The sequence below is a fragment of the Schistocerca piceifrons genome, chromosome 8 (genome assembly GCF_021461385.2).
Source record: "Schistocerca piceifrons isolate TAMUIC-IGC-003096 chromosome 8, iqSchPice1.1, whole genome shotgun sequence".
Classification (NCBI taxonomy): Eukaryota; Metazoa; Arthropoda; class Insecta; order Orthoptera; family Acrididae; genus Schistocerca; species Schistocerca piceifrons.
Genome location: NC_060145.1, coordinates 419531720 through 419550943, shown reverse-complemented (window position 1 = coordinate 419550943; position 19224 = coordinate 419531720). Strand labels below are relative to the sequence as shown.

The window sequence follows — 19224 nt, the reverse complement described above, 5'->3', positions numbered from 1 at the left end:
TATAAAAATGCAGTAAATGAAGCAGGCAAAAAGGAATAGAAACGTCTCAAAAATGAGATCGACAGGAAGTGCAAAATGGCTAAGCAGGCATGGCTAGAGGACAAATGTAAGGATGTAGAGGCTTATCTCACTAAGGGTAACATAGATACTGCCTACAGGAAAATTAAAGAGACCTTTGGAGAAAAGAGAACCACTTGGATGAATATCAAGAGCTCAGATGGAAACCCAGTTCTAAGCAAAGAGGGGAAAGCAGAAAGGTGGAAGGAGTATATAGAGGGTCTATACAGGGGCGATGTACTTGAGGAGAATATTATGGAAATGGAAGAGGATGTAGATGAAGATGAAATGGGAGATACGATACTGCGTGAAGAGTTTGACAGAGCAATGAAAGACCTGAGTCGAAACAAGGCCCCGGGAGTAGACAACATTCCATTAGAACTACTCCGGTTATGCCTCAAAGTATATAGACAGTGCACCGACATTGTTCATAATTTTGGGACATTTAACGTCGAATGAACTCTGTGGCTGACGATGCCATGCAAAATAAACTTTAAGTGCTTGTTCTTTGTGCATAACCAATATATGCTCGTAAATTGCATAAATTTTTATTTGTTTTCATAACTTCAAATAATAAATGCCGTAACGTCCTCTCGGATAGCTTCAGTTTATCATCTACGAAGTTGAGTCAAATGAAGACCTTTAATATTTTTTTAAGTATTATTTATTGTTCCGAAATGGTACAAATATGTATCACTTTTCAACATAATCTCCCTCACGCTCAATGCAAGTCCTCTAGCGCTTACAAAGTGCATAAATTCCTTTAGAAAAAAATTCTTTTGGTAGTCCGCGAAACCACTCATGCACCGCATGGCGTACCTCTTCATCAGAAAGGAAACTTTTTCCTCCCATCGCGTCTTTGAGTGGTCCAAACATATGGAAATGACTTGGTGATGAGGAATGGCGCCATTCCTTGCTCGCTCTCTTTGTTTCCGGCTGGCAGAAGTGAACCCAGGTTTCGTCCCCAGTAACGATTCTTGCAAGGAACCCATCACCTTATCGTTGAAAGCGCCAAAGATGTTCTTCACAAGTATCAACACAACGTTCTCTCATTTCAGGAGTCAGCTGCCGTTACACCCATCTTGCAGACACTTTGTGAAACTGGAGCACATCATGCACAATGTGGTGTTCTGACCCATGACTAATCTGTAAACTTGCTGCAATGTCATTCAGTGTCGCTCGGCGGTTTTCCTTCACTATGGCTTCAACTGCTGCAATGTTCTGTGAAGTCACAGCTCGTTGTGCCTGACCTGGACGAGGAGCATCTTCCACTGGAGTCATTCCATTTGCGAACTTCCTGCTCCATTCGTAGACTTTCTGCTGTGACAGACATGCATCACCGTACTGAACCTCCATTCGTCGATGAATTCCAACAGGTTTCATAACTTCATCACGCAAAAACCGAATAACAGAACGCTGTTCTTCCCTGGTGCAAGTCGCAAGTGGGGCGGCCATTTTTATACTGATACTGCGACGGTATGTGTGCACCTGCACTATGCTGCCACCTACAGGCCATTCTGCACGCTACTTGTAGCACGCTTACCAACTTACAGGATGACGGCGCGAAATTTCGATTTGTTATTAAAAACTTAAGGTTTTCATGTGACTCACCCTCGTACATTGCTTACTAAACTGCGCAAGACGTTTTTGGGCGATTTTAATTATTTGGACTGTCTGTACTTTTTAAATCAGGTCCGGTACCTCGTTCTCAATATCTTTTTGACGGCAGGAAATCGCGACGTGTGTGGTGGGGCTAAAACGAAACTTGGATTATTCATACAAGTTGAACAGAGAGCGCTGTGAGAGCAGCCGCGAACGGTACACGACAGCCAGAGAATGCTGTCCAGTCCGGCATCACGACTCGACAATCCATTCCAGTCTTATGCCGCGCGCTCATCGTCACTTCACGATAAGAAGGACTGACAGCAAATAACTTTGCCGGCCAAACTGGTGACACCTCAGTTACGTCGTTCCACTATTCACAGCGAGACAGGAACTGTTTAACACCGTTCTCGTAATGTTCGCCCTAGATCAACAGCATCAGCTAATGAACGCTGCTTGCAAAGTAACGGTTTGAAGGTTCGCAGAGAAGACTGCAACAGGACTGCGCATTGCCTCTTTGGGGCAACAGGGAAGGTTATGTCATACAAGGCAGCACACAACTCCACATGATCAGTTTTGTCTGTAGGCATCCTTTATGAACAATCGTGTACAAATATCCCAGCACTGTGGTGTACGAAGAAAATGGACTAATGAATACCTGGAATGATGTCTGGATAGATGGCGTCGGGTTTCTTTCCTCGAGTGCTGGATTTTTCTGATGCCTGATGATCGTCACAGAAGATGGCGAGGGCTCCGTACACCATGACACCAGCAGTGACGCTGCTCTGCCTCTCCAAAACGTTGGAAGACTGAGTCGTCTCCAAGATCACCGACATAGTAGACGAAAATCATTTGGGCTAGTGTAGAACTGTCATTCCTCGCTGGACACAACAGTGTGACGGTCATCATCACTCCATGCTCCACAGTGGGGACACCACTCCTAATGCAGCCATTTGTGTTGTGATGTTAGCGATAACATACGCATGGGGCAGTTATTCATTACGCCGACTTCCGCTAGTTTCCAATCAATGGTATAGATAACTCAGAAAGATACAGGGACTCTGTTACTTGTTCTCGGGTGGTAGGTGCAGTTTTGAAGGAATTACGATGTGCTTAGTACAAAATATAGCGAACCTTACGATGCCTACAGGTGGTTGACTGGGATATTGATGAAGGGTATGCCTTCCTTCACGTTCCCATGTGTGGTATCACATATCTATACCACGCCACGGGCATCGCCGGTGATAAAGAAACGAAGTTTCGATCTGATGCTGACAGCACTCGTGCGAGTCTGCTGGATCCAGTGGTGGTTGCCCACTGAGCCACAGCTCCAGCCAGTGGCAGTCACTCTTCGTTATGACACAAACATTCGTGCTTGGTACAGTGAGCCTCATCCTAGCTGCTATTGTATCAGCTGCATTATTTGCAATGAGACTTTTCTACACTTGGAGAAATACTGGTCAAGGGAACATTCCGTTTGCTGTTTGTTGTGTTAACTTGTTCGCTAATCATTTCTGCTCCCGTCCAGCTTTCCTACGACGACAGTTGCTGCACTACTCTATAGCCCACCTCACGTTACCACTGTGTACGAAGTCATACACAACACCATGCGATCAAACATCAGACCTCTGTCACGTCCGAATGTCTCACAAGTCTCGATATTCCAGGATTCGACCAGCTGGATGAATGAAGACCAACAATGAGGCGCTTTTCAAATTCCTGTAGGTGCTGATAAAGCTGTCCAATACTGGTACATGGCATCATCGTGTCCTTTCCAGTGTTCATTCTACATCTGAGGCTGTTCATGGACCTTGTATACCTTACCAGGTCTCGTAAGAACACTAAACATAAGGAGCACTCATGCACTCTGGTTGTCATTCTGCCAGTCACAGTAATCATTTAGCGACGGTGTGTACTTGTGGAAGTTACATTGGCATTCAATCATGTCTTCTGGGTGCTGCACTTGTTTTTGTCCGACAGTGTATACAGGGTGTACAGAAATTCACGCACCCTATTTCTTGCATACTAACAATACAAAACTATCTTAAACAAAATTTCCCCCAAATTATATATTCGGTATAAACTACGTGTCAAAGAAAGGCAATTTTGCAACAACGAATCACATGTCTGACCAGTATCTTTATTGAACATTATGTAGTAATGATGCCAATTTAGTGCTATTCAGCGTTATAACACTCGAGTTCGAGATTTCGATTCTGGGTCTAGGTGTAGCTTGTTTTCTCATTTTACACTGCGTGGTGTATTTGACTTCTTATTCATTACCCAGCAATTCGAGTGGTTCTTATACAAAATACATGCAATTATTTAATATCGACACAAAAATTAGGGTACAACTACAGACATGCTATAACTCCTAAGGGATTGAAATATTACGTCTGGCCGCACTGACTCAGTTTGGTATGTATATTCATCTTTATCACAGTAACAAGTATTGTGTGAGACACTAGTTTCTCCTGGCGTCTACAATGTTCAAATAACTTACATGAATGCAGCCAGGTGACGTCGTCGACAACCTCCGAGGACCACACCTTGCCATTTTTAAGCCAAAACTACTGGAAGTAAGAGCTACGCAAGCGAGTTTAAAGTCTCGCTTTTCAGAGAAACTTCGGGAAGATAAAAACACACACACACACGCCGGCTGGAGTGACCGAGCGGTTCTAGGCGCTACAGTCTAGAACCGCGCGACCGCTACGGTCGCCGGTTCGAATCCTGCCTCGGGCATGAATGTGTGTGACGTCCTTAGGTTAGTTAGGCTTAACTAGTTCTAAGTTCTAGGGGACTGACGACTTCAGAAGTTAAGTCCCATAGTGCTCAGAGCCATTTGAACCACTCACACACACATACACACACACACACACACACACACAATATAAACACTAGCGCCATCACAAACCAAAGATCACCAACATCAGAAATTGATAGCGAAATTAATAATCAACGGGTGAGGTAGCATAAATTATTTCTCGGGATGATAGCGAAATTCCCTCCTTTTTGAAGAACAAACACTTCCTCTTCCGTCAGTTGTCGTTCAGTGAGGTTGACCACTGTGTGTGACATGTCGGGAATCGCCTTGTCGGTCTGCTTCCAGCATCTTTCAAACTTTTACTTCTGTCGCTCGGTGCAGCGCTCGAGTTCGTTCTGCATGCTCCTGTGAGTGATGCTGTCGAACTTGTCCCAGTCGTCTCGGTGCATTCTGCTACTTAGTTGGTAGAAAATGTCCAGTAGTTCCTGATCCGTTCTTGCCAAGTCTCTCCGTGTTGTACGTATTCGCTCACGAAGAAAAGCTCGTTCCATTCTGTCGTAGATACGATGTGCTTGGGCGGTGGTGAATAGGCGCTTACATCTCAAGAACTTCGGTGTAGCGCATTCGTCTCGGCACCGTGACAAAAAGGCGAGAGGACGTCAGTCGCGCTTTCTTCTTCCGTCGTTGGTCAAGGCGTCGGTACAATCTGCAAATCTCCTCCCCGTAGAGGCGTAATAGAAAGTTGTTGAGGCTTTCGTGGCCACTTGTTGACATACTGCCTACTGGACGGTCCATTAACACCAGGATTAAAGAGCATAAGCGACGTTACAGGTTGGGGCAGGTGGAGGAATCGCCCGTGGCAGAATACGCACTGAATGAGACCGATCACGTAATAAAATTCGCCGACACGGAAGTTCTGGCTGTGGAGAAGCACTATCACACGCGCTTGTTCAGAGAAGCTGTGGAATTTGTATATTCAGTGTGTATGTTATCTTGGTGAATGCCACGGGAGGGAAATGTAGGGGCTGTAGAGTATACCTAGATTCGCTACAATCTGTTTCTTGAAATTCCATAAGTAGTCTTTCACGAGATATTTAGCGTAAATATTGAACCGTCTGTCACTTACGCTCTTCAACATTTCCATGACTTTTCCCTTGGGCCAAACCAACCTGTGATCAGAACGATTTTCACTGTCTAATGGAGTGCTCACTGATTTGAAACTTCCTGGAAGATTAATATTGTTAGTCGGACGGTTACACGAACCTGGAAACTTTGCCTTTCACGGGAAAGTGTTCTTCTCACTGAGCTCGACTCACTGCCTGTCCTTGTAGCTTTCTGACCGAAACAAACTCTGCCCTACATTCCTATTTCTCAGAAGTTCTCCAGCATACCTTACTAGGAGCTCTGGTCTGGCACACAGTATTAATCTGCGGTGAAGTTTATATCACGCCAGACTCTTATAGGGAGTTAAAATTCATTCTGACACAGCGACCTAACACAATGAAGTAACAATACAGTGCAGATAAAAATTGGATATAAAACCCCAGAACAGATAAATGATGTCAGACCGTAAACTCAGAAGAGACTATATGCACTGGACGACAAGGGTGGCTTTCTGGTTCATCTCGCTGACGCTCCTTTTCCTGCTGCGAACTGTTTACCCTCGCTGGGCAGGTGCTAGACACTGCGGACGAAGCCCGGACAGCACAGAGAAGTACTCGGAAGCAGCGACGTCCACCATCAGCTGGAGCAAATATGTACGCGGTCATCTATGCGCACTTATGGACAGTCCGAAATGGAGCGCCACGAGTCGTAGGAAATTTGTACTATAACGATTGCTCCTTTGTCCCTTTTATTGAAATGACCTTACTCTGTTTTAAATGTGCCTTACGAATTTAACGACTTGTATAGCATTTGTATACTTTACGAATAACTAATTAAAATAGAATATCGGATGTTTCAAAATGAATATCGGAGTTTTAAGGCTTTGTAGCATTTCTTACAGCCAACTTACAGTATAAGTAATGCATCGAATGAAAGAGCATCTCATACAGTTTTGTTTGTACGCCTGTGTGCATGCGCGTTCTCTCCATCAGAAAACGTAGTAGCAAAGATGGCGACTAGTCCAAAGAAAGATTTTTGTGTTTCACAGTTTGCAAGGGCTCAATTTGTTGTTACAGTGAAATGTGCGTTCCGCATAAAGTTCCATTGTAAACTTTAGAGTGACAATAACATCAGTAGCTTGCTTCAACTGCTTGGAGATACCGGCTGTCTTTGCAAAGGAAATAGTATGGGACGAGGAAGAATGACTGAAGAATATTGTGTACGATTGAGAAGGACTTGCACGCATAACCTCAAGAAATCAGTTTGGAAGGCAGATCGTAAATTAGAAAGTCCAGTTACGTCAGTGTGGAGACTCTTCGGGAGACGTTAGCAGTTGTTACAAGCTCTACGGCCTATGGACTATAGCTTACGTGCCAACTTTGCAAATTAAATGTTGCTGCATAACGGTGAAGTTTTTCTAGATCGTGCAGTCTTCAGTGATGAATCGACATGACAATGTGTACACATAATGTGCATATCTGAGGCTCAGCAAATACTCACGAGATGGTACAGTTGCAGCAAGACTGCCCTAAATGTAATGTTTTTTGTGCCATATTCCGCCATTAACGTTATGGGCCTTTCTTTTTCTGTGAAGCAACTTTGGTTTCTTATCTTGAGGCGCTAGAACTGTGGCTCTTCCTCAGTTGGAAGAATCTGAACCCTGCAACTTTATTCGGCAGCAAGATGAGGCTCCGCCTCACTGGTATAACTTAGTACGGGTTTGGAATGACACAGCTGCAGAGACTTTACTGGTCTCATACAAATACTGTATGGTATTTTCTATATAGAGTGAAGCGAGCGAAAATTTGCACCAAGGCCGGGCATCGAACCCAGGTCTCCTGTGTACCAAGTAGATACCTTCGCCACTTTGCCACCTTGGCACAGCAGTTGACACAACTACACACATTAGCCTGGCGTGCGTCCTTCCTCGGTCCAAATTCTCACTGCTGCCCCAGTATACTTTGAATTCCGCCTTAAACACGAGGATTGAGGAGGGAAGCGTGAGAACCGACTTAGATTCCCAGCCTTGCAACAAATTTACACTTGCTGCTTCAATCCATACACACAAAATCAGTTTGGGATTGATTAAACGAAGTTGTACCTGACCGCTGGATTGGTCGCAAGGGGCCGGATGACAGAGTTAGTTTTGTATGACCTCCATTTTCAGCCGATTTGACGCCACGCGATTTTTAACTTTGAGGATTCATAAAGGATCATGAGTATATGATTCCACTTCCAGCTCATCTACCCGACATGAAAACAGGAATGAGGCAGTTGTTGCAACAATTACTGCAGACACACTGACAATGTTTGTGAAGAATTCTCCCATTGACTCGACGTGACGAATGGTGCTCACATTGAACACTGGCTACTACTTTTATTAGGTGTAGAATATTTCAAATAAATACACTTAAAGTAATTCTAAAACATATTACATTTCTAATATTGAGGTTAGAATAGACAAGGTCGAAGTGAAGGTTGTAGAATATAGCTTAATTCGCGAGGACTGCAAATTTGTCGTTCATCTTGGTAGGGTCTAAATATGGGCTATTTAGTAAATGCTATGAACACGCTAAAAAAAAGGACGCAGAAATGTCAGGTGTCGACGGTACCATTAAGAAAGCCTTGTCAGCGTGGGAAAGCTAAATATACACATGTAAGAAGTCATGAATTCAGAACAATGTAAGTACTTACGGTTCAAAATACAGAAGTACACATGACAATATTTTATGAAAGAAAAACGCCTATTTGTAATAGTCGGAAATTTACATATCTGTTACAGCACCTGCACATTTACTGTGTGCCCACATATTACATTAAAAACACTTGATTCTGCAACAGCAGGACGATTTGATTCACGGATCCAGTTATATGGCTCCTTCCGTGTATAGCGATTTTACGATTATGACGACTGTGGCCTGAAGATTGCATAAATGTAATGCCGAAACTGGTAGCACATAGAAGTTCATAAAATAAAATAAATTTCTACAATACATACGGCTGTGGGTAAATTATTGCATCAAGAACTTCAGATATTAGTCGCGTCTATGCCACGTCGTGTTGCGGCACTTCTGCCTGTTCGCGGGGGACCCTACACGGTATTAGGCAGGTGTACCAGATTTTTTGGCTCTTCAGTCTAAAATGGGCTAATTCTTATCAAGAGTGATGTAGTTTCACTGTCTGTTTCACGAATTCTGTCAGTTTGTTTCTTTCGGTATAAACAGCGTGCAGTGTTTGTATCTAAAGACGATAGCTTGATAGGTTAGTATATAGCATATTTTCTGTCAAGAATTTTCTGTTAAGACGTGCCACATGCACAGCACCTCAAACGGACTAAAGGTGAGCTCACCGTTCGTAAACGACAAGGAAACGCCCACGGTACTTACGCAACCAGCGAACTTTCCTTCCCGCTAATACGTAAATGCCTCATTTAGGCCCCAGATACGCCTAGTGGTTATCTCATTGTTTGCTGAACAGACAAGCTTGTTACCGCCGTCTCCCATTATCTCTGGGACTTTCAGTCTGTTCGGGATACGGTTTTTGTATATATAATGTCGCTGTAGTGCGTTATAACATAGTCGTCAAACTGCCTGCGTTGTAAGTGCTTCAGCGACAGATCTACTGGCAAGATGGTGAAGCAGTTCTCAGGCAAGAAGTACGAACTGGATGTCGCCAGCCAGGAGAACATGGACGCCTTCCTGCAAGCCGCCGGTGAGTTCTCTTCATACTTCCAAGGCGACGGCGCCTACTCATCACCGTCAATTTCCTGCAGATTTAAGGCCAGAAATGAAAGAGACAAAAATCGCATCTCCAGATAGCCAAAATAGCACATTTTGGCGAGGGTTAGGCGAGACGTGAGCCATTTATGTCCAAGTAGTTTCCAGACACCGTTTGGCGCAACGGGTAATCTAATGGTCATGGGTTCGAGTCACCATGCGTAGTTTCTTTTATTTTCAATTTTTGCGCTACGTAACACTGCAAATAAACCAAATAATACTCAGTACAAGGTGATTCAGCTGCTCCTATCGCTGTCTTTTTATGCAGCACGCGCAAACTATTATTTCTGCATAAAAATGATAACTTAGTTAAATTTTGCACCCGTTTTCGCCGGAGGTCACGGTTTTCGAGTTATTCAAGAAAAACATATAAAAGTGATCTACAAACGCATCTCCACTGCCACACTTTCCCTCACCAGTCAGGATTTCTAGTATTTGTTCGTGGCACTCCCTCCTACTACTGTGAAAAAAAATTTCATTATATATGAACTATTCCCTACATTCAACCTTTTTTTGCCTCCATTGATTGGGCTACTACACCACCAGCATAGTCGGCTACTTCGTTAAAATTATTAATTTAAACATGCCAGTGAGGATAACGAACGAATAACGATTTTTGTAAACATTACGCAAAAACTAATTAAGTTGACAATTCGATCCAAACTTAGTCCTAACAAGTTCAGCAGTTTCGTACTCAGAACACCTGACGAACACAACGACATAACTGTTTGTTTAATGCTGTTAAAGTTCACAAAATTCTTACGTAAAATTTACACAAACGTCAAGTCTGGAATTTGTAACTGTTCGACTATGCCGGCACATAATAAGGCCAGTCAACGAAGACGAAAAAAGGTCGAATGTGGGAAATAATTCTTTCAGCAGCAAATTTTCGTACAATGACAGGAGGGAGTGCTATGAACTACATACCAGAAATCCTGACCTGTGGGGACTGAGTGGGAGTGCGTTTGGCGGTGACATTCGTCCGTTTCTCTCTTGAATAGCTCGAAAACTACGGCGTCTAGCGAAAAAAGTATATATTAGGACTAATAGTTAGCGCGTAGCGAGCGAGACAATGTGGAAATCTAGCGCGTGTTTTATGGAGGCCAAATATAACATTGTGAGTTGCATAAACCAACAGCGGTAGTGACAGCTGAATCACCCTGCATACTGTATTTGTTAATGTTTTCATAAAGTCGTGGAGAAGGAAAGCGAAGGAATATTTGGTATTGCAAAAAAAATTTTCGGGAAAGGATTGTACTTACAGCGTCCACAAAGGTTATGCAAGTAACTGTCCAAGAAGGGACTGTAATTTAAGCGTGCAGGCCTTAGACCTTCGAGCACGCATCACCAGCAATCCTCGCCAATATTTGGTGAAACTATGCGTTACGGATGGTTTGCGGCCAAACTGTGCGTTGAGAGACAAGCTTTTATGAATCTAAACCAACTTTAGAACAACCACATAATTGTAAAAATGTGACGCGTGCTAGATACCGACAAAATTACTCCTTCTCTGTTTTTGCAGTGAATATCAACCCAGAACGTGTGTTTCATCAAGTGTAAAATAATTAAATTATCCTAACTAATTTTATGTAGGAAGAGCACGTGTACATTTTGAATTCCGTTTCTCGAAATTTATTTGCAATCCCAAATGTTTCTTTGCCTTTCCTTTTGATGTATTCTGTAAAATTAATAATACATACAATGTACTGAGCATTCTTTCGGTTTATTTGTGGTGTAAGTAAGTAAAAACTGAAAACAAAAACTAGCACCCATGACCTTGAGATTGCCATTCTGTATACCTCCCGCTGCGTCAATAACTGCCAGGAACGGCTAAGATCTCGCGCGGCCAGCACCAAAAACGCTGTTTTTATTTTTATTTTTTTTTAATGCTTATCAATCTGGGGCTCCCACTTCTGTCACTCTGATTTCTGATTGAGCTCTCCATATACTAAATAATAAATGAAAAGCACCAGTTTGCTTTTGTTCTACATATACCATAAATTTGGGCGAAATCTGTGGTTACTAGTATGCGCAGTCCCCTTGTAAAGTCTGCTCGTGCACGGTATACACAGACATACCTGTAAGTACCTCCGGGGTTTCAGAAGCCGACTGCTTGAAACTGCAACGCAAGCAGAAAACAGACACATATCAGAGGACAGAGCATCTCTTCAAGTTTATGACTCATATAATAGGTTGCATAACATTGCTCTACATTTTCCATCTCTTCACTGTGGAATCACCGATTGCATTGATCATCTTTCCTTACAACTCTTCCAAATTAAGTGGCAGTGGATGCGGAATCACATGATCTTTTACATCTCATAAGATGAAGTCGCATAGAAATAAATCGGCTGAGACAATCATAAGCATCTGAAGGAAAGTGTAATAATCTTCTTGTTCCAAACTGGACTCTCCACTGTCTTTCTGTAAATGTAGCATAAGCCTTTGCTGAAGTAAGTTCGCATACGCAAAACGGGACACAGCTATCTTCGCAAACAAAAACGGTCCATACATGTCTAAAGAGTAGAGGGCGTAAAAGACGTTAACCCTAGGTGAATCGCGAATGTGTTCCACATTCTCGTGTGGAAGTTCTGCGCCTCAGACACGCATGTTAAGGCCGTTCACCAGTTCAGACACATGAAACGTGATTTCGTCACTGAAAGCAATTTCTTTGAAAAACCGTCTTTGTTCAGTAGGCGACAAAAGTCATTTTGAAAGTCGAACGAAGGTCGTCGATCCGCTTAGTCATCGCATGTAGCAGACGTTTCCGTAGACTGCTGCTGAATCCGCGGTCGTCTAGCGCATGTCTCGTTAATTACTTCAGGCTCTTCCACCAGACCTCTTTCCTTCTGTTGCCTTCTGCAACCAGTCTCACAGAGTTTAACCAGTTTCACAGAGTTGTTCTACCACACATAAATCGTTTTATCTGTTGGAGCTTTTATCCGATATTTCGTACGACATCGTTGCTGGACCTTCGCAACCATCCGCTTCGGTATCTGCTGAACCAACTCGGCAGCTTGCTCAGCGAAGGGACCCGGGTTCGATTCCCGGCCGGATCGGAGATTTTCTCCGCTCGGGGGCTGCGTGATGCCAACACATGACAAAGCCACAGCCTGTGTAGCATCATATCAGGGTACATCTTGACCCAAGTTAATACTGTCAGTTGTCGAAATACACTGTCGTATCGCCTTTCCACTTTTGAGGTGGCTGTATATGCACATAGCAAAAACCACAAAATTAATAAAATAGATTTCAAAGACACAAAAAGTAAGTATCATTTTATTATACGGCGTGTTCTGACACTCCTCCTAGTGGCGCGTTCGCCAAATACGCCACGGTGCGTATTACGAATCGAAACTTGTAGACCTGCTACATCCACTGATATGTGTCACTTTTCTGTCTGTCTTGCAGTTTTCGCGCAGTTGTGCTCTGAAACCTCAGAGGCACATATGAATAACCCCTGTAAATGCTAGAACATCTGTAAAAACTTGATATCGCAATGCCAAGATAGGCATCAGATATGGGGTGAGGCAGTATGAATTTCATTGATAAAATTAACGATACATTAGCGACCGACCCAGTTTCAAACGGGTAGCATTAATAGCTACAAACAGACAACATGACTGGAACCACAACGCAGATTCATGAATAAATTTCAGTATTTCAGAGAACAACTTGAACTTTCTCATTATCATCACTTCCACTTAAGGAGTGCATGGCAGGGTGGTTTGGAAGCGTGAGTGTTTTATGGTCCATATTGAATTGGCGTTTTGAATGACCTGGCAGTGGCGCTAGCACATCATGATGTACGTAATATGTTCACTACAAACGTAAATATTGTACTCGAACCATGGGAATATGTATCTCTGATTGATTCAATATGTATCAGAAGCTGGCTGAGGTGGCACAAATAAAAAAGAACAGATAAGAAAAACCGCATAATATACTGTTTAACTCGTGTTACAGCTCTCCTCTTGTGACACTATTTACGCACTGTGAGGTACTGTTGAGACTCATTGTCGCATTTCTTTGTCATGGATTCTTCATGGCAGAGGTCTTCGCCGTAGCAGACATGGAATCGTGTCCACATATAGATTCGATTCAAGGAAGGCAGAAAGCTGAATGGTGGTCATCTAATGTGGAGCTGAAAGAACGTACTGTATGTAGACGCATCAAAATTGCTGAAATTACCGAAGTAGTTATTCGGAAAACGTGTTACTGGTAGCATAAAAAATAAAACAGTACATGTTTAGGATTTGCATGATTTTCGCTGTGCAATTGTTCTCATACGATTGCAGGGAAACTATTGGCTAATTACTTTAAATTATAAGTCTCACATCGCAGCTGCTGACAAGGTGGTCATCTTTCTGTTATTAGTCATATTTATTGTGGTGTCCTGCCCTCTCGTCCCTTCTAGGGTGCCTAAAGGATGCTCTCTCCTCGGATAGCTAAACAGCAATTCCATCAAATCACGTTAATAGTTTTTATTACAATGAAGTAGATCGACAATGCTTTGGGTCGCAAGCAAGTGCTGACGTGATATAATAATTTCCGTCGCTATATACAGTGTCCATACAAGCAATTATTACAAGGCACAAGTCTCAGTATAACAGTTAGCCCTGCACTTCTAGTGCCGGGCCTACTAGTCCGGGTCTAATAGTGTCGGTATCTAGCCTTGATGATCAGCGAAGTCGTGTCTGGAGGCGCCCTGGACTGTGGTGGGATACCAACCTGAGGGTCACCCGTCATACAGTTCGACAACCAGGAGCGATGGACCGTGGTGCCATTTCTTTTCATAGCAGGACGCCTTTGGTTCTCACTTTTTTCGCATGGTCCAACGTTGCTGTTGCAGATGATGCTGAATGAACAATACATCCGGAGCGGATTTAACTATCATGGTGTGCGTCAGAACTTTACAGAAGCTCTCCTGCATACATTGCGGGATTACCACTCCTGGAAGAAATGGCTGATCCAGAGTTTACGGGACACTTTCTAGAATAAATCTTTCACTCAATTTAGGCAGGGTTCTGGATTCTATCCTTGTCTTACACAGAGTTTTAAGCCTCTAGGAAGTTTTATAAGGTGACATTCTCCGTTGAAGAGTGATTGGTCAGTTTTGAAGCCTTGACCCTGAAAAGGAATTAAAGATAGGAGCAACTCCGAATTGGAATGTGTATCTCAATTAGGTGGGTGCGTTCTTTACTTTCTTTTTCACAGGTATCGCCGAGGCGGACAGACGGAAGGAAATACTGGGCCACAATATGACTATCGGTGTGACGGTGAACGGCGACGAGTACACATTCAGCTTGGAAGCAGCTGGCCGCAAGTTTGACACCAAGTGCAAGCTGGACGAGGAATTCGACGAGACGTTATGGGACACCACGACGCGCAGCAAGTACTCCATCAAGGGAGGCGACACGGTGGTGCACTGGTCGCGCTACCCAGACGGCAAGGTCATCACTTCCGAGACCAAGTACTCGGCCGACAAGGCTCTGCAGGTGAGAGAGACACACAGGTTGTAAGCGAATGTGTGTTGGTGTGGGTGTGGGTGTGAGTGTGTACCACAGAACTTAGACACGCAAACGCGGGCTAGTCATAAATTAACCTCCGATTCGGTATTAAAAAAGGATTTTTTCCATGTGAAGTCTATGCTTTCATACTAACGCTACTTTTACACATATTTGCCAAATACCCGTCACACCAGGATACAAACTTCCTTCATTTCTTCATCAAAGAATAGTTCCGCTCTGTGGTTCAGTCAGTTGCTAACACCATCCTTGAGCTCCTTGTCCGTCATGAAATGCTGAGTAGCCAGCCAGACCTTCAATCTCAGGTAAGAGATGAACGTCGCTTGGTGCGAAATTCGAAGTATACGGGGAATGTTGAAAATTCTCCCAGTTTTTCTTTGTTTCGGTTCGAAGTCGCATTGTCCAGAAGGAGATCGACTCCTTCGGTACTCATCCCGCGCCGTTTAGACTCTCACAATAAATTTATTTTGCCCAAGCATTCTCACACGCCACTCTCAGGGAATCTGTTTTCAAAACTCCTTCGTGATCCGAAAAAATAGTAACCATTATACTGTGGTTTGACAGCACCTGTTTGAATGTTTTGACATTATTGGGCAAGTATGTGGGCGTCCACTGTTGAGACTATTCCTTAGTTTCAGAGTTCACGTACTGCAGTCATCTCTCGTAACCAGATGCGATTCTGTTCAGCAGTTCCTCTCTCTTTTCATGTTACTGCTGCAAGAATTGCGATGCCTAAGCCACTCTTTTGATTTTATGAGAGATTAAGTGGAGAAGTAATGTCAAAATGGTTGTTCTTGAAATCTAAGACACATCTTCAGAGAGTCTGGAAATTGCCAACCATGCCAACTTCCCTTGACCACTTTCATCATGCTGATCAATGCTACAAGCCTCTAATTTTCTGGGCCATTCTCTCACAAGACGGTCATCCCATCCCCAAACACATCACACAGTCGACGGTGCATCTTTGTGTCATTGATTCCTTCTGCTTGCAGGTAAGGAATGGCAGGAACGAACTTCAAAACTGGCGACAGACGAAGTAACACCGTACGTTCTAGTCGCTTGGTGCTTACACACCGACGAGTGAAAGAGAGAGATGTCTGATGCAATGCGACACATTAATTTCTTTTCCTATCACACAAGCGCCATCACGCTACGAGTATTCGTTTATTTTTAATAGATAATCGGATGATACGAGGGGCACTCAAACAGTAAAGCAATTTTTTTTCTGAAAGCTGGTTGGTTTATTCAGGATTACAATACACCATATTATTGCCATACTTTTGCTACAAAACCCTATTGTTCAACATAATCTCCCTTCAATGCGACCGCCTTACGCTATCTTCCTGTATCAGTAACCTCCCTGACACCCGCGTACTGCTTCCTGTTTATGATCATCAGTTATGCGGCGAGCAACTCAGTGGGCACATAGCTTTGAGTACTGCGACTGGTGTAGCCCACCCGGCTAGCCACGCGATCTAACGCGCTGCCTCCCGAGCGGGAAGGCGTGCCGGTCTCCGACACGAATCCGCCCGGCGCATTAGTTTCGAGGTCAGATGTGCCGGCCGGCCTGTGGATAGTTTTTAAGGCAGTTTTCCATCTACCTCGCCGAATGTGGGATGGTTCCCCTTATTCCGCTTCAGTTACACTATGTCGGCGATTACTGCACAAACACTGTCTACATGTACGTGTACACGATAATTACTCTACCCCTCAAGCATTGTGGTTACACTCGTCTGGTATGAGACGTTCCCAGGCAAAGGGGGAGGGGGGCACTGGGGGCCGAACCGCACTATAACCCTGGATTCGGAGTGGGGCGGAGGTGAGGTGGATGGACTGCTGTGGCCTGTTGTTGGGTTGTGAAACACTGAGGGCTACGGCGGGACGAAGCCTCTCCGTCGTTTCTAGGTCCCCAGTACAATATACGTACACAATACACACAACACAACTGGTGGACAAGTGCATCAGCACTACCAACAGAATTGTCCAGTTGAGCAGCAAGGTGTTTGATTGTGATCTGTCGATCAACTGGAATGAGAGTATCCGCACATCTCAATATTGCAGGAACCACAGCTATGTGCGGCCAGCCGGCACGCGGGAGATGGAACGGGTTTGCGCGACCTCGCTGCGACAGTGACAGACGCCTCGGCCAACGAGTCGCCGCGCACTTGTTCAGTGCCAAGTCTCCGTACACATTCTACAAGCGTCTATGAATATCTTAGTGCTCTGGTTTTCCCCAAATGAACCTCAGTGACAGATCTGTGATGGGAACGTACCTCCGTCGCAGTCGGCATTTTGAAGGCTACATATAGCGTATCCACCTATCGGAACTTTATGAAGCTATAGGCGTTGAAGTGGGACTGTTCCACAAAGTCCCACAACAAATCCCACTTCTTTGTCAACCGAGAATGGCTGAGAAAACAAAAATATACAGTGTTCCGTATTGAACGCTCAACATAAATTATGAATAGCACGACTTTACATCGAGCTGCACCAGTATTATGAAGAGACGCAATCATCAACAAAATGTTGCTTTGAGCGCAACGGATTTTTCGTAAGGTGTTTACGAGCCAGGCGTCCCTGAGGTGGACACTGTATTTGCATTGGAAAGGCTGGCAGTTCGAATTCCCGTCCAGCCATCCACATTTAGGTTTTCCAGTATTTTCCTTAACCATCTAATGCTGGAACAGTTCCTTTGATTGCGCACGGCCGATTCCCATCCGCATTTTCCCTAATCAGGGCCTGTGTTCTCTCACTAGTGACCGTGTAGTCGACGAGAAGTCAAAACCTAAGCATGTCTGCTCTCGAGGTAGTATGTGTCTAACGTCGCCGTTGTCCCACCCACCACAAATAGCCTACACAACACATCATGAAGCAAAGGGACTATAAAAGGAGTTCTGTGATGGGAGGGGGGGGGGGGAGGGGGAGAGAAGGGAGGAGACACAGTACAGAATGTGAAATCTATACATTGAAGCAGTTTGACACTTTTCTGATCTACAGGTCACTGTCGATTGTGAAATGTGTCATTTAAAATTTAAGTTGAGGGCTCTGTCTGCAGAACCATACATCTGTCAGGTAAGTAACGGTCTACGAAGTAACGCTATCCTACAAGACGGTGTTGTTGTCGGTAAAACAGCAGGATATTTCATTTTTAGAACTCTATACCTCAGTCAGTAAAAAGGGAATCCTTATAGTGAAACATCCCCTTAGACAATTGTTATAAATGACAGTGCTGAAAAACCTCTACGTTATTTGATTTTCAAACAACTGAGCAAAACTCAACGTACTCAGACATTTCTCTCTTTTCTTATTCTGATCATCACTAAACTGACACACAATATTTTTTTAGCGCAACGCAATCTGACTTTCAATAATCCCTACAAAAGAATTTCCCTGACTAACAATAACCTATACCTTTCATGAATCACTTACCTCACAAAAATCCTCGTTACTCAATCTACTGCAATACAGCGTGCGCCAACACTGCCAGCTGAATAAAAAATTTTAACTACTGAAGGCACTAACTACACTCTGTTCCCATTCAACTGTCCAACACTACAATAGCAAATATTCTAACAATGCAAACCAGCCACAGAATGCACACAGCACAGTCAGTGATTTTCATACAGAGCGCTACGTGGCGTTACCAACATAAAAACGTAAACAGCCTACTTACAATAGGATCACACTGTCGTCCGTCTGTCGATCTATCCGTCTATTAACATCTCTTTTACTCAGAAACAGGCAGAGGTATCAAGTTGAAATGTTTTTCAAATGCTAGGGGCTACGGTCTCTTGAAAGTATAAAAATGTTAAGCTCCTACATCAATGCAATAAAGAGAAACGTCCATCTGTCAAGACCGCTTCTTCCCACGAATGGGCAGAGGCATAAAATTGAAATTTATGCCAAATTCTACGGACTGCGGTCCATTGGTGGTGTATATATACTGAAGAGCTAAAGAAACACCTACATCAGCGTAATATCGTGTAGGGCCCCCCGAGCACGCAAAAGTGCCGCAACACGACGAGGCATCGACTTATGTTTGAAATAGTACTGAAGGGAGCTGACACCATGAATCCTACAGGGCTGTCTATAAATCCGTAAGAGTGCGACGGGGTGGAGATGTCTTCTGAATTCCACGTTGAAAGACATCCCAGACATCCTCATTAATGTTCATATCTGGGGGGTTTGGTGGCCAGCGGAAGTGTTTAAACTCAGAAGTGTGTTCCTGGAACCCCTCTGTAGCAATTCTGGAGGTGTGGAGTGTCGCATTGTCCAGTTGGAATGATCCAAGTTCGTCGGAATGCACAATGGACGTGAATTGATGAAGATGATCAGACAGGATGCTTACATACGTGTCACCAATCAAAGTCCTATCTAAACGTATCAGGGGTCC

The 19224-nt window shown here is 43.9% G+C and overlaps 1 protein-coding gene across 2 annotated transcripts in view; it reads left to right on the top strand.

Annotated features, from left to right (window-relative positions):
• Positions 1 to 9095: 9095 nt before the first annotated feature.
• The window catches only part of LOC124711795 (fatty acid-binding protein 2-like), a 31308-nt gene continuing 21179 nt past the window's right edge, over positions 9096 to 19224 (top strand). Inside the window, exons 1-3 of one of the 2 annotated variants that reach the window (XM_047242017.1) lie at positions 9096 to 9238; positions 14521 to 14801; positions 15824 to 15946. In XM_047242017.1, coding sequence (XP_047097973.1) covers positions 9157 to 9238; positions 14521 to 14801; positions 15824 to 15871 — 411 coding nt within the window. In that variant the 5' untranslated portion in view covers positions 9096 to 9156 and the 3' untranslated portion in view covers positions 15872 to 15946. Of the gene's footprint in view, positions 9239 to 14520; positions 14802 to 15823; positions 15947 to 19224 lie in introns of those variants that run through there. The other variant, XM_047242016.1, reaches the window with a different exon arrangement.